The 15,837-nt window shown below is 48.4% G+C and overlaps 2 protein-coding genes across 4 annotated transcripts; both read right to left on the minus strand.

Moving 5' to 3' along the window:
- Positions 1–4,170: 4,170 nt before the first annotated feature.
- Positions 4,171–4,560, minus strand: LSM10 (LSM10, U7 small nuclear RNA associated). The gene has a single exon (XM_057403507.1). The coding sequence runs from the start codon at positions 4,558–4,560 to the stop codon at positions 4,189–4,191; it is 372 nt and encodes a 123-aa protein (XP_057259490.1). The 3' UTR covers positions 4,171–4,188.
- A 481-nt stretch (positions 4,561–5,041) lies between these two features.
- On the minus strand, positions 5,042–15,590 carry OSCP1 (organic solute carrier partner 1). Of its 3 annotated transcripts, XM_057403505.1 has the most exons (11): positions 15,437–15,586; positions 14,200–14,229; positions 10,524–10,678; positions 9,696–9,863; positions 8,999–9,079; positions 8,265–8,368; positions 7,761–7,889; positions 7,438–7,507; positions 6,356–6,495; positions 5,633–5,696; positions 5,042–5,158 (listed from the first exon to the last, which is right to left on the minus strand). In XM_057403505.1, exons 1-11 carry the CDS (start codon positions 15,546–15,548, stop codon positions 5,042–5,044), a joined length of 1,170 nt encoding a protein of 389 aa, XP_057259488.1. In that variant the 5' UTR covers positions 15,549–15,586. The 3 variants fall into 3 exon arrangements, with proteins under 3 accessions (XP_057259488.1, XP_057259489.1, XP_057259487.1); XM_057403506.1 differs by lacking the exon at positions 14,200–14,229 and having other exon boundaries at positions 15,437–15,590; XM_057403504.1 differs by lacking the exon at positions 14,200–14,229 and having other exon boundaries at positions 10,524–10,786; positions 15,437–15,582.
- Between the last annotated feature and the right edge of the window lie 247 nt (positions 15,591–15,837).

Genomic DNA, 15,837 nt, shown 5'->3' on the forward strand with positions numbered 1-15,837 from the left:
TCTGTAACAAAAATGCTCTCTCATAGAGATAATGGAGTGACAAATCTAGCACTAAAATTCATTGCTTACCTTCAATGTTACACACACAACACACCAACCATCTCACCGGAGAAGTGTCTGAAGCGTCTTACTGTGCTAGCTCTGACTTTAATACACTTATTAATCAAACCGATTGGAAACCAAGATGTCTTTAAATTACATCGCTTAAGGAAATGGTCTCATTCCCAAATTACTGCATGACATTCCAGCGCCCAGCAAAACAAAGACTGAAAAGAGCAGAGGAAAGGGACCTTTTCATCTCAGCTTAAAGAGCAAGCAGGTCCCGCAGCCCAGCAGCCGCAGCTAATAGCTGGAGCAGGAAAAAGCAAGCACCTTTGGGGCGTTCACAGCATTACTCAGAACACAGAAACGAGTTAAGGCACTGGAGCAGCTGATACAGCCTCCACGAGAGGGTGAAACGTGGTGGTTGGTATCTACACTTCTAGTGGGATGACTGGCAACCCCAAAGGTGCCCGACCCCACTGCTACAAGCGAGCTCATCTCTGCAAGGGAGGGAGGCAGTGGGAGACCTGATCCAAAGGTTTCTGTTCCACTCTCCCTGTCCTCTCTCCTCTCAGCCAGTGCAGGCCTCAGCTAGTGCAAGAATAAAGCTAAAACGATCCATTATTTAGCCGTATCAGGCTGCACCTGTTACAATGCAAACAACACACGAGGCAGGATTATCAGTGGTGCTGAATCAAAGTTCACCTTCAGCCCGGCTCCCAGCACGTTCCTGCTCACAAGACCTGCTGGCTGTGACCTAAAAACCTACATGCTCACTGCCATTAGATGAGCGTGGTCCAGCTTCCCAGCACGGGAACACGCAGGTCGGTATCGCTGCGAGAAGCGGCAATCCCAGAGTGTTGCCACACGCCTTCTCCAGGCAAAGCCGGCTCGGGACAGCTCAGAGCCGAGTCATCAGAGGCTCCATTCCCATTGGAAAAGCTTCCCAGAGAACAGGCGGAGCTGGGATCAGCCCGGCCTGCGGAGGAGTCACCGGCTGGGGGATGACAGGGAATGTTTGCCAGGCAGATCCCGAGCAAGTGGAAGGAGGAGCGGCTGCAGCCGGGCACAGGGCACCTGAGGGAGACTGCACAGGAACAGAGTGCTGGAAGTTTAAACTGTTCTGTAAGAGAACAGTAACACAGAGAGCCCATGAGATGACTCAGAGCCACCAGCACAACCCAGGCACCGCTGCGTGAGCCCTTCCAGGAAGGGAAACCTTCTCCAGGAACAGAGGAGCCCTGACTCAGAGACTTCTTGGAATCGCACGGACTCATTCAGGCTTCTTCCCCAAGCAAGAAGTTCACCCAAAACCAGGCACAGAGTTTCTCTGACCAAAGAAGAAGGAAGAATCCCAAGGTGCTGGCACAGCACAAGGGGCTGGGGCACCCCCGTGCCCTCAGAAGGCACCTCATGAAATAGGAATCTGCCAAGCTTGTGCTTCACAAGGTGGGAGGCGGCAGGACCGCCTCCAGCAGCCCCTACAGACCCACCCCAGAGCCTCCTTCCTCAGCCCAACCTGACCATTAGCTTAATCCCACTCTGTGAGCAAGGTTCAAGCAGCACTGCCGAGGCTGTAGCGCTAGAAGGGAGCCCAGCACACCTTGCTTACCTCCCACATCTAGCTGCGGACAGTCTCCATCTTCTCAGGGTCAAAACAGGCTTCCAAAGGGCAAGTCAATCATCAGGGAAAGCAAATTCCTTCCTGCCTCCCCCCCGCAACAGGCAGCCAGGGAAACTCTGAAGCACAGGATTCCAGCGACGTAATTACAGTGCAAGCAAGCAACAAGCTGGGCTTTCTTTAAACCCTTCTGATGCATCAACACATGAGATAGCCAAGGACTCATCTCTGGGAGTTCCCTCTTTGGTTACATAAACACCAACTTCGGCTTAACCCCTTCCTGCTGAAGCACAGGCAACATCCACTGGGAACAATCCCTGCTCCAGCCCAACACCCTCGTGGCAGGGGCACCACCAGCCAGGTCCAGCACAAGAGGAGAGCCTGGAAACCCAACTGCAGCACTTGGCCCTTACCTGAGGCTGCACAATTCACTCGAGCTCCCCATCCTGGGCTTCTCCTGGGCAGCCACTGCCCTTCCCATCAGCATCAGGTGAGGTGTGCTTTGTGTTACGAGCTTGTGTTCCTCCTGCTTATAGCTTCTGTACACTTAATATCCCACAAATGCACTTGCAGCAGGATGTGCCTCACACACACACAGATTATCGCATGACTCGCACATGTGCACACGCTCTCTGTACAGGGAGGTGAGGCTGCTGCTTTTAACAGTGATCTACTCATCCAGCCCTCGCTGGAGAGAAAGAGATGTACTTCAGCTATCTACATATGCCGCCACGCTAATGTTACTACCATTGGTAGCATGACAGCACACAGACAGGCACCATAAGGTCACAAACGTGCACCTAAAAGAGTGTTTCACATAGACTACAATGGGCACGGAGCCTCCTCTAGTCCAGCCAGAGCTCCCAAGCTGGATTGCTCCCAGGCAGGAGTGAGGAGCAAGCCCAGAGCACCGCCTGGTCTCTGCAGACAGATAACACATCCCTTCCTTAGGCAGAGCACAGTGGGCACTTCAGGCAAAATCAACAGGGTTGTTTGTAAGCAAAGAGCAGCAAAGCACCTACAAGGCTTCCCTCTGCAGAGCTCCAAAGGAGGTGGTTCTGTGATATCCTGGGGATAAAAGCAGCTGAACATGAGGGTGTTTTTAAGTAACGCGATTACGTGACCAAGCCATCAATGCGGATGCCATGGAGAAACAATAAAAGGATGTAGCATAAGTGCTGCAGCATCAGGGAAGCATGAAACACGTCCTGCATCCCGTGGCACCAGCCTGGAGCTGCTTCCCAGCAGGCAAACCTTACTCTTCCTCTCCAAGGCACAGCTTAGCCAGGCTGCAGGCACCCTAGGAGCCCTCCACGTGCACCCAACCCATGTCCCTTCTGCCCCGAAGGGTGCCCAGTGTCTGGCTCAGCCTTGCCACACAAGGCACTGGCTTCTGCTCCAACTTCACCACTCTCCAGACACAGTCTTGCAGCCCGAGACAAGAGCCTGAGATGCCTGGCACACCTACACGGTGCAGTCTGTGCTGAGCCTAAGACTCTAAACCAGCAAAGAACTGTCTCACTAACAGGACAGCGCATTGCAGCCACAGCAGGAGGAGGGAGCAGCTGGCCAGGAGCAAGACAAGCCCCCAGCTCCTCATGTCATGGAGGGAAACGTGCTCCCTCCATCAGACCTTTAACACACAGGGCAGCAGCGAAGCTCCCGCAGCCAGAAGGCAACAGACGAGGTCCTGAAGCAGGAAACCCCCAAAGGAGCCTCCTCATCCTCCCCAGGTGAGCTCCACGGGGCAGGCAGCCGCGGCCAGTTCCGGCTGCAACACTTGATGGGCTTACTCATTCTCACTTGGAGGACAAGCACCAGCTCCTCACCGCCGGGACACGGGCGGCTCCTCCTCAGCGCACAGCTCCCGAACGACTGCAGCGAGAAACCCCTGCCCGGACCGAAAGCGAAATCAACACCAAACAACACCCGGCACCGGCTCCGGCTGAGCCGCAGCCCTCCGGAGCCACGGGGAGCTGTCCTCAGCGCGTTAACCACGCCGTGCACACGCGGCCCGCTACAAACCTCCCCTTCACCCGCGAGCGACCGGGGCACCGGCAGCGGAGCCGGCCGCGTCACCCTCCCGACAGCAGCAGGGCCGGCAGCCACCGCGCACGCACCGCAAAGCCAGCCCTCTCCGCGCCAAGCTCAGCCCCTCTCCCGTGGCCCTCTGCCCATTAAACTCTTCAGACCATAACTGACCCCATCCCCGGCTCAGGACCATCCGGCAGGGTAAAGCTATCCATGGGCAGCAGGAAGGCTGCAGCCCAGCAACAACCCCAGGATGTGGCTTTGGCCTGTAGAACTTTGCTTGCCCACCACAGGACACGCAAGGAGCTGCCAGCAGAACAGAAAATGAGCTGAGAGATCAAAGACCCTTTTAAAGTGGGTTATTTATCACAAAGAATAACCCTGCTTCCCTGTGGGCACTGGCCAGGGGAGCAGCAGAACCCCGTGCGCCCGGCTGGGATGTCTGGGGTGAGATGCGGAGGTGGCTGGCAGTCCAAAAGGGCAGGTCCATGGGCTCACTTGTACTTGGCACGAGGGAACTCCTTCCTGCCCTTGTCACGGCCCCCGAAGTAGCGGACCCTGTGGATGGCCTGGAGCTGCTGCTCGATGGTGGCCCTGATGTCCACCTCGTCGGGGATATGGACGTAGCGGACGTTCCTGCCGGTCACAAAGAGCTCGTCCAGCTGGGACACGGTGCCCTGCCTGTCCGTGAAGGTCACCTCGGCCAGACGCACGTTCATGAAGGCGTCCACGCTGGTGATGCGCCCCGTGGCCGTGCTCTCGTCGCGGAGGTCCACAGTGGTGACGTGGCCGCACAGGCCCTGCAGCAGGATGACCAGGCTGTTCTCCGCGATGGTGCGCTCCTTGACTGAGTGGCTGACCTCCATCGCGTGCCTTCGGCTGGGAACAGGGAGACACCGAGCTGCATCCTGGCTGGATACCCCCACCACTGGCCAGAGCCGCCTTCCTCAGCATCCCTACCACCCTCTGCACAACGCCCCTCTCTTAAATCACTCATATTCCCCACGTGTCTCCCCTTGCACACTGGGACCCTCACTGCCTCCTCCCTTGCACGCTCCATTGCACACTCCTGCTCTCCCAAGTCACTCCCATCCTCCATGTGCCCCCCCTTGCACACTGATGCCCCTCACTTGCACACCGCCCCTCTCCCACCGCTCCCGCTCTCCATGTGCCCCCTTTGCAAGCACACACTGATCCTCCTCCCACCCTTGCACGCTCACCCCCGAGCCCCATCCCCTTGCACGCTCACCCGCCCGCCCGGCGGCAGGAAGGGGCGGCCGCGCCTGCGCTCTGCTCCCGCTCCCGGTCCCTCCCCGCTCCCGGTCCCGCCCCGGACCTTTACCGTGCTCAGAGCGCATCCATCAGCGCCAGGAGGTCTTCGCCCTTCTCGGAGCTCGCCGGGCGCGGCTCCTCCACCTCCAGCTCCCCCAGGATGCAGGAGAGCTCCTCCCGCCGGCCCGGCTCCTGCGGGGCGAGACAGCGCGGCTCAGACCGCGACGGGACGGGACGGGACGGGACGGGTCTGTGCGGGGCTGCCCTGCGATGTGCCCGCCCCTGCTGCCACCAGCCTTGGCTGGGCTGCCCTGGCATGTGCCCAGCTGCCTGCCGATGCCTCTGAGTCCCTCCGAAGAGGGCTGCAGGCATCAGGCTGTAACCATAAGCAGGCAAACGAGCCATCTTAAGCAGCTAAAAGCTTAGAATATTCGTATTATAATACTGTATTATAGTATTATAAACTCGTAATATTTGTCAGGTTTCAAGTTCTCTTATGAAGCAGTCACCAAACGCAAAGGCTCAGTAGAAAACAGTGCCATGATTTACTGATGAGCTTAACTGGAGGTAAAAAAAGGTGCATTTTGAGTTACTACTCTGGGTGAAACCCACTTCTTAGCAAGGCAGAGCAATGAGAATCAAAGGTCTGAAGTGTGCTGTACGTACCTGTGTGGCTTCTATGTTGATAACCTTGTATGATAACTCTTCAGGTCTAGTCAGTGCAGCGTGTCTTGATTGAAAACATGAAAAGAGTGCTTAATGTCATGATGACACACAAGTAAATGATAAAAATCAGATTTCATGAGGCTCCTGTAAGCATGAAGTTTGGACCACGTCCCTGTTCCTACTGGGCAAATTAATTATTGACCCAAGTTTGGAGGCTTTTCCCCACCTCATTTTTTTAAGCTCGGTGTAGAACAGTGGGAATATCTCTGTCACTGAGATTAAAAGTAGATGTCTGCAGAAATCATGTAACAAAAAGTCCCAGTATCCTTGTGCTCCCCACCCAAGCGGTCAAGCCTGTGAGGCTCATCATCACCACCGGTTCCCACATACATCTACATACGTAGGTGTATTTGGGGAAAGGAGAGCTGAAAGGGCTGAAGGGATGGCTCTGTTCCATGGATAGAATGAAGCACAGCTCGTCACCCACTGCTGACCACCAGTGCTGCTCAGAGGGGACACCAGTGAGGGAAATGCTCTCCTTGCCGACAGCCGGAATAAACAAGCTGGGAAAAGCACTCCTCCTTCATCCTGAAGGGACCATCTGGACCAGGACAACAAAATGCTAACCCCTGCTATGTTGTCCCCTAAAGCTGTCCAGCTCTCCAGGGCTGTCCATACTGGCACCAGCTCCCAAACCCCAAATCAAGAAGGACCTGAGCATACTCTTCCTCCTCGTCGGTTGTGAACAAATTCAGTCGAAATCCTGTGTCACTGCCACTGGGATTCTTGATCTCCAGACCTCCCAGCAGCCTGGCCAGGAAGTTCAGTTCTTCTTTAGCAAGAGGGTTAGGGACTATATTCTCCTGCAGAAAACAGGTTCATTGGTGAGGTTACCCTGGAGATGAGGACTAGAATCATTTTTGTGTTTTCTGATATTACATAAATGTTCTTCAGAGTGATATAAATACATTTCCGTATTGTTGATGGTACAGATTGTGCAGATAGCTAGTAATTATCAGCTATAAAATGATGCTCGAATTTATAGACCCAGGACAAGATAATTTTACAGCTAAATTGAATAGCTGGGAAATCTGTAAAACCAGCTTTCTGTTTCTGTAGAGATTAAAATAGGATGCAAGAAAGCCATTGCATAAGCCTGTGTGTGAGGTTCTTCAGGAAAACGTGCTTTTCCCCAGCTCAAAAGGGATCATGGACAATTGGATTCTCAATTCTCTTTAGAATCACAGAATCCCAGGCTGGATTTCAGAGCAGCTTGCTCCAAGCCCTGTCCAATGTGGCCTTGAACAGTGCCAGGGATGGGGCAGCCACAGCTCCTCTGGGCACCCTGTGCCAGTGCCTCAGCACCCTCACAGGGAAGAATTTGTGCCTAAGAGCTCATCTCAATCTCCCCTCTGGCAGGTTAAAGCCATTCTCCCTTTTACTATCCCTACAGTAAAAAGTCCTTCTCCAGATTTCTTGTAGGCCCCCTTTACGTATCAGAAGACTCTTATAAGGTCTCCCCAAGAAGAAGAACAGAAGCAGTTCCCCTGAGGTTATCTTGTAATTGTAGACTAAAGTAATGGATTTTGTTTCCCTAAGAAATGAGATGAACAAAGGGGAAGGCAGTGAATGATTTGGAGGTGACAGATGTGGGCACTTCTATCAGTGACCCCATCTATTGAGGGACAAGGGAAAAGAATGTGAAATCTAGAACGAAAAGCTCCCGCCACATGTGGCCAGCTCAGGACCCACCGACCCAGACTGGTCAGCCAGTTAACCAGTGACAGAAAGAGAACAACACTGACCTTTGCATGGGATGTCAAGTTTTTGGATGATCCTGACATGTGTGTCTCTACTGGCCGACTAATGCTGTACCTAAAGGGAAAAAAACCACATGAGAAAGATCACTCTGTTACTTGTACGAGATAAAGGAGTTGGAAGAAGCAGCACAGTATCTATGTTTTTAGGGTATTTTTCTGAAGACTGTAAATAACTGAAATAAGAAGTTACAGTTCAAGCTGGTAATAGAAAAGAGGGAAAAAACCACAAGGCTGAAGACATGCTTTTGAACAAATCCATAACCATCAACATTTACTTCCTGTTTCTATGTAGGACTAAAGTTACTTACATATTTGTTCCGAGTTTGAGGACTCTGTCTCCATAAAGACCAAAAGATCCTTCCCTTTGTGGAGTAACATAATTTCCAGGAGTGGTGAACTCAGTTCTTTTAACTTCATCTCCCTCATGATTAAACATCCTTAAAACCAAGTCATTATTGAAACATAATTAATAGTTTTATTACTGATTTTCAGTACTGAGTTCCTTTGCTTACAGCACAAGAAAAAGGGGAATAAAACCCTAATCTGTATGTTAGTGAATGCCTATTTTACAGGATAAAGTACTAATAACTAATTTAATGGAGTAGAGAATGCCAGAAACAGCTTAACATTTCATTGCTGCCTGACTTAGTCCCAAATCCTTTAAATAGGACTTACTGGAGGTTCAGCTATCCCTGCAACATGAATGACAGCCTAAGCTCAATTCCTATTAGGCCTCTGGGACTGGCTGCTCTCCCTGAGCAGCCATACGTGCAAGGCACTGCAAACAGGATGAGCAGTTGTTCAGAGCTCACCTGATGAGTCCTGGAACTTCTGTGCCCCAAGGAACAGGGCCTGATATTGGCAGCACGAAGCGACCATTAGAGTTTTGCACTTTATCCTTCAGAAAGATAGAAACCTGCAAAAGAATATTCCACCTTTGAGAAATTCAATTGCATATCATCTGATGTGAATCCTTTGAAGTATGGCCTTGCAGCCTTCCTGCCTAGACTGGGGTACGTTTCCCAGAGATTTAGGTCTATATTCTATATACTATATTGTATATATATATACTGTATATATATACACCATACTATACTGACAGTATGATACAGGCCAAGGCCAGTAATGTAGAACTGTGGTCCAGACCATGGGCACACCAATCTAATATTAAAATGAACAAATAAAAGATATGTACTGTTTAGGCACTTGAGTATGATCCATTTATTTAGAGAATATAAAACCCCATTACTTAAAGCTCAGGTTCTTTCATATTTAGTTTTTATTAAAAGGAAAACCATATTTATGAGCCAGGAGATCCATACTTGCAGAGATCCCTTTTTTCCATAGCATTTTAGAATTACTGAGTGTTATTGTAGTAGATGTGCTCAGTTTGTGAAATGCTGAAGTTGAAATTACAAACACATCATGATGACTGAAAAGTGTATGTAATAAAACCAAACCTACAGTGTAATTATAACAAGACACCTCCGTATTCTAGCCACAAACTCCCTTTCACTCTTACTGAATGGTTGTATTGAGCTCTTACCCGTATGTGCATGTCCTGAAAAAAAATGAGGAGCGTTTGCCTGATGAGCTGAAATTCTCCATCAGAGAGGCAGCTGTATGTCTGGAAAAGAAAAACCATTCATGGAAGGCTTTGCAAGTGTACTGTGTCCAAGTTAAAGGTGGAAACAAGGATATTGGAATACTGCTGGCAAAAATAGCATGTGTATGGCAGGGGAAGGAGAAATGATGGGGGGGGTGTGTGTGTATGTGTGAGGGGGCTTCAGTAATTATTATCCATGACTGAAGTCTGATTTAATTCCTGCAGAAGTCAGTGCAGACTTGATCAGGCTGAATAAGCAATGTATTGATTTAATCTGCACCAGCAGAAAAATAACACTTGACTTGTAGACATGTCCCTCTCCAGCAGCCCTTTAGAAACATTTCACGACTTCCCAGAACTTTCAACATGTTGTGAAACCAGTTCTCTTTCATTGGAATGCTCATATTCTTTGTCAAAAGAATTCCAGCAAAAGTTGGAAACTGGGAGGCCAATTTGTTTCCCTCAGGTAAAAAAGAAGGGAAGGTTATTGGGACATTTCTCTGAGGAGATATCAATGTCCACACTTGATATGGCATTGCTGATGTAGTGTTTAGTCTCTAAGATGAGCTTGAAAGAGAAAACAAATAAAATCATCTCAAACCACAGTGTATCCCACCCTTTTCCAAAGGATTCTTACATCAATCAGCTGTCGGAAAGTTTCATCCACCTGATTCATAATCCCAGGGGAATCATATATGAAATCCTTGATGGCATCCAGGTGATTGAAGGTGACCAGCAGAATGTCCCTGGGCCGGGGGCACAGCAGCACTTGGTATTTGAAAGCCATTGTCATCAGGTCATACAGCTGCAAGGGAACACGGGGAAATGTTGGTTCTGCCACAACAGAGTGTGACACCACTCAGGGAGCTTTGTACTGATGTAGGAAGGGATTTAGACATTGAGGTTAGCGCCTGCCTATGGGAAGAAGAACCATTTCAGCTTTGCTTCCTGATAAAATAAGAGCTCTGCAATCACTGTCAGCCCTCCTGCTGGGCTTTCCAACTGCCTTTGAAACTACTGCCAATTTCCATAACCCTGGCACCCAGGTAGAGGTGTCTCAGGTAACTCAGTTCTGCTGGATATACTGTCTGCAGGCAAGAATTCTGTTTTCATTTCTGCTTAATTTGCAACTGCAAAACAGTGTCACTATAGAAATAGATATTTATACACACCCATGTATGTATGTATTTTAAATAGATATTAAAAAATCTGATAGAGAATGCTTCCTGAACTCCTAAAAATCCAACTTTTAGCTATTAAAGCAGAAATACAAGTTCTGAAGTATCTGACACTACCATAAATTTCCCCAAAACCTTGATGAGAACTTCTTTTACAAAGGAAGCGAATGGAATGAGGGCTGTCACAAAGCCCTTCAGAATTACAGTGATGTAAAGCCACGTGCTAATTATCCCGACCAGAAACCTATGAACAGAAGCACAGAAGGACTGGGCAGGAGGTTCTTTACCTTGTCCATGCTTGCCTGGTTCAGTCTCATGATTGAAGCATGAGCCAGGCGGTCGTACACTGTTCGTAGCGCCTTCTTGGAATAGAGTTCCTGCGGTTTAAACAGCTCTTCCATGAACTTTTTATTGAACATAGTTGTGATGATGTCATTCATAACTGCAAAGACAAAGAGCCTCTGGGTTTTTGCTTCAGAAACAGCACAGGATTTGTTCCACACTGAGAATTTGGACACTGACACCTGTGAGGACTGACATGAATGCTTACCTGTGGAACGCGGTACATAGCCACAAGGGTAAAAGGAAAAGGAACATCACTTCCTAATTTCAACATTTCCCTCAATCCCACAGCAGCCCAAGCAAGATTCCTGCTGCCTGTCCCCGGGGGCAGAAAGCAGTGGGAATAAGGTTGGGTTTGTTGCTGGTTTTACAGCTATGGCACTTTTCCCTTTTTGAATTACTTTGTCTATAGGTGACTCTGACATGTATTATCTATAAAAGCTGCAGTTCTGCTTCCTAAGAAGACTGTTTTGCAAACTACAGCCAACTGACTCTGCCTGTCCTCTCTTTAGCCTTTGACACTCTTAGTCTATTTTTCCTTCTAAACAGAAGCTCCTGAATGATTCAAGGCTCCCTGTAGTATTTGTTTCATAGGGATTAACACTGGCAAGTATTTAAGGAGGCGTTTATAACAGTGGGATCTCTGTCAGGCCATTCAGGGCTCTTACACAACCACCTCTGCAGATCCTAAAGCAGTTCAAAAGCAGAACTCTCAACTTCCTCACACATGCTTTTTTTTTTTTTTTTAGGTGTAAATTTAGACATGGAATTGTCTATGTAAGGTAATTCCATGTCTAAATGTAGCACGACTTACACAAGAGTACATGGAGATCAGGAGTGCTGAGTATAAGGGCTACACTCCGGTTACGGAGCTTTTAATGCAAAGAAGAGAGAAAACATTTTGCAGTGATCTAAGCAAATGCATCATCTAGCTTTTATGCTGGATCTGATACTTTGATCATGTGCCTGATACATTCTACAGAGTCCTCATAAATAAGCATTTAGTTCTTTAACCAAAAAAAGGTTAAATCAATCTTCAAATCACACAGATTCCTACACAAGCCTGAGTTTTCCTGAGCAGGTGACTGTTACTGAGGCTGATGCTTAGAAATTAGAAAAATCTCAGAGGAAGTGATAAAGAAAAGGAAAAAAAGGATGAACTATGTGCAGTGGTAGTGATTAGCTGTTGGAAACACTGCTGGAATCATTCACTGCTGGGGTAGACACCTGGCTTCTCACAACCTACCCAGACAGCCAAAGGAAAGTTAATGTCCCAGCCACTTCATCTTGTCTCAGATGAGTAAGTCTTAGTGAATGTTGTTAGGCATGCTGTAGGTGCTCAGAGCTAATAACTTGGGAAAAGTACCTTCTGATGGGATTCTCTCTCCTTGCTTAAACCTGATGGGTTTGGGTTTTCTCCTACACTGGTGCACACCCCTGGTGACACACACATCCCAGCACCCATTGCACTGCACCTCCTGGGGCTCATAGATCCTGACAGACCTCAGCTCAGCTTCTGGGCAGCGTGGATTATAAATACACCTAATTACAAATGGGAAGAAAATCCCTCCTCTTCCTCCTGTCTTTTCAAACAAACTGTCCATAAACCAATCCCTACTTGCAGCCTGAGGCAAACCCCCTCCCTTTTTTCAGTGGAGAAAGTCAAACATATTAGCATTTGTTTATATTTCATTTTGCAAGTAACCATTTAGGACAGAAATGAGGAACTTTTGCCTTATGCTGCTGTCAAGAAAGATATTTTTAAGTTGCTTGCCCGTGTTGCCCACACAAAGGCTGAGAAGCATCTTTGGAGGGTCACTAATAACTGAAACTGTCAGGAGACAGACAACATCCCACGATGCTGACTGTGGCTGGCAGATATTCACACTGCAATTCCAAGCTCTGTGTTAACCACACACCCAGCCTGACATAAATTGTCTTCTGAGATTAAAAACTCTTGTATTGGCTATAAAAAGAATTGACAAAGACACAAAAACAGTCATGGTAAAGGGCAAATCTCACATGGTATGTTTGGTAATGACACAGCAGAGAGATCTGAGAGCACAGGTAGGCCCTAAGGAGATATTCACACCATTCTAACAATGGAAAATAACAAAGAAAGGAGCTCAAGGGAAAATGGTACGCCAAGCAACATAGCATAAAAGCAATTCAGCGGAGAGCGGTTTCATCCACTGGGATGGGGAAAGGGAAACCAAGTATAGACAATGGATGGGCAGAAGAGAAGCTGAGGATTTACAGTGGTTTTCACTTCCACGTGCCCTGTCACTGGTGCCAGACACATGCTAATGTCTGGTGCACTGCCACGTAACGTGGCTTGGATGCATGACAAGAGACTGAAGCCTTTACACCTGGATTATGCTTGTGCTTCCTGGAGGACATTCAAGGCAGCAGAGGGGAGGTTATGAGCTCAAAACAGCCACGCATTCTACTTGCAATAGGTTTATAGTTGGTAACAAGGTCAAAGGCATGCAAAGCTGCCTTGTCATGGCTTCATCATCTCGTTACTCTATGTAGCTCTTCAGAGCTTGCCCCAGGAGCAGTGTCCATAGGCAAACCTTTTTCTCTCACAAGAGAAGCTGATGGACTGGTCAATGTGGGATCTGCATCTGTGCTGCTACCACCTAAATATGCTCAAATGGGCTTTTGTACAACTCATTATCAGTTTGGGTATGATAAAAGAGGAATTTGGAATCTTTTTAGACTTCTAAAATCTTAGATGCTGGAAAAGTAGTGTTCTTGGAAGCAGGGCCTAATGGTAGCATAAAACAGCAGGGGCCAACTCCAGGATACCAGTATTTACCTTCAAAACCTACAAATAATGTTTATTTTAAACCCCAAGAATCATAACCCTGATTTCTCTTTAAAAAGGGCTGCTCAAAAAGCCACTGAAAGTTCTACCTTTCCTACCTACCAAAAATGACATAGTTTAAGAGGTTTATTTGCCCACCCAGCTCCTTACCGCAGCCCTTTGCTGCCTGTTTCCAGGCAGAGTCTATAAGGAAACACTCACCCTGCAGCTGCTCCAGCACAAACCCTGAGGTCTCAGCTCAAACCCACCCTCAGGGGTCATTTCAATCAAGTGGAGCTTGGCTGAAGCTCCCCTGTGATCAGTCTGCAAGGGTGGTGACCACTGGCAGAGACAGATGCAGCTAGGATGGAAATGCCTTAAATCCTTCCTGGAGTTCACCTGTCAAAACCCTAAGCAATGAATTAGAAATGGAGTATACAAACTATTCCTGCAGTTCAGCTGAAAAACAGCCTTCACAATGCCCACCCAATTGTATCATTGCATTGATACGATGCTAGAAAAAATACAAATCTCATTTTGGCTAGGAAGGCTGCTCTGATAAAAGGTTTTGATCTATTTATGGTCTTGATTAAATTAGCAACTTACTTTTGGAGCCATACACTTGTGAGCTATTGCCTATTTTCAATACAATCTATATTTCAAGTGAGTTTTAGTGAACGGGTGAGTTATTCATCTTTGACGCTATGACTAGAAGGCTGCAGGAACAGCACATGGTGTGTTCACATATGATGAGCCCCATGTGTGCATGTAGTGGTGTTTGTCTACTGCATGCAGCTAGAAGGTTACAGTACCTCGTTTCCTGTCCACATCTGTCCATTCATCTACACGAAGCATATAAAACAAAAACACCAGTTCAAGAAGTAAGAACAATAGTTTCAAGGAGAAGAAAAGAAATAATCTAAATAAAAGAGAGAAAATCTAACTAAAGGACTTGGGTTTTTCTCACAGCATTCAGTGAACTCTTCCCTTAGTTGACATCTTTTACAAGCACACAGATGGTGAAACCTTGCCCTCCCCTTGGAAACAACCCTGTTGCTTCAATGGAGATAAAATCTTACCCTGGATTGACTTTTAGCACGTTTTGCATTGAGCTTGGAAAGTTTTCAGCTGTTTTTTTCACACTTGCAAGTAAAGAATATTTGAGTTTAAAGCATTAACAAACACCTCAGTGTGGAGGAAACCACATCTCAGTGAAATTAACACTCCAGTTTTGGTAAGATAAAATACAAGTGTGGATAAACGAGTACAGAGCTAACTCTCCTGCTGAGATATTCCACCAAGTACGGAATATCTCAGCTAATCCAGTCTAAGCTCTAAACTTAGACGATGTGATCAGCAGTAAACTTTTGGCATTGATCATTCTCTAAGACACACAGGAATAACTCAGATTTGCACCACTGTAGCAAAACCTGTGCTACTGCTTCTTAATACTGAATAGGCAGGAGAAGGAATTAGGTCTTCCTGAAACAGTTCAGGCCCTGGACTGAGATGCCCAAGTCCTGACTTATTTTGATTCCAAAATTACATTTCTGAAGCTCTACGCTCTGAAACAAATACAGAAACGCAGAAATGAGTTTCAGTTTATACCTTATCTGTGTGCATTTCACGAATTAACTTCCATAAGACCTTCAGGCAGTTATTACCACAGAAGCTTCATGACAACTGATTAATTCAAGAGGCTTTACTTCGAAATTAAGATGAGAAAACACACACAATTAATTACTGCAGCGAGGAAACTACTTGCCCCAGCAGCTTTTCAAGGACAGCTCTGAGCATCCTTCAGTGCCAAGTATATCCGTGTTTACTGCACTAGAGAACACAGAGGCGAGCCGACCCTGGAGGAGCCCATCTCTTTACCTGGCTGGGGGCCGGCACCGGCGGCTCCTCCCGACCAGACCCGGGGCAGCCTCAGGCCCCGGTCCCGCACTCAGGCCTCAGGCTGAGGCCCCGCTCGGCACCCACAGGCCGCGGGAGCCCCGACCCCACGCAGGACGGGCTCCGGGAAGTGCCCCGGCCCCGGGCTCTCACCTTTGCGGGCTTTCTCGCCCGGGATGCTCTGGGCCCGGAGGCGCTGGTCCAGGATGTACAGCATCTCCCCGCCCAGGTTGAGGAACAGCAGCGGCAGCGTCCGCACCGACATGGCGACCGCCGGTCCCGCCGCCGCCGTTGTTGCCGGGCAACCAAGGAGCCAATCGGGAAGCGCCGTCTTGGCCCGCAGGGGTCCCCTCAGGAGAGGCTCTTCGGCCGGGTGCGTGGGTTGTGGGTGCAGGAGGGAAGAGGCGGTTTGTGACAAAAAGCGTTAAAATAGCGAGTTTAATACGATAAAAGAGAGGTCAGCGCTCCCCGGTGTCCTGCTGGTGACCGCAGCTGAGACAAAGGGGGGGCGTTTTGTGGGTATCAACCAACAGGCATCACCGTAATCACACCAG

This window comes from Pezoporus wallicus, unplaced genomic scaffold, assembly GCF_028554395.1.
Source record: "Pezoporus wallicus isolate ANWC-B61680 ecotype Strahan unplaced genomic scaffold, APGP_CSIRO_Pwel_v1 contig_8232, whole genome shotgun sequence".
NCBI classification, from domain to species: Eukaryota; Metazoa; Chordata; class Aves; order Psittaciformes; family Psittacidae; genus Pezoporus; species Pezoporus wallicus.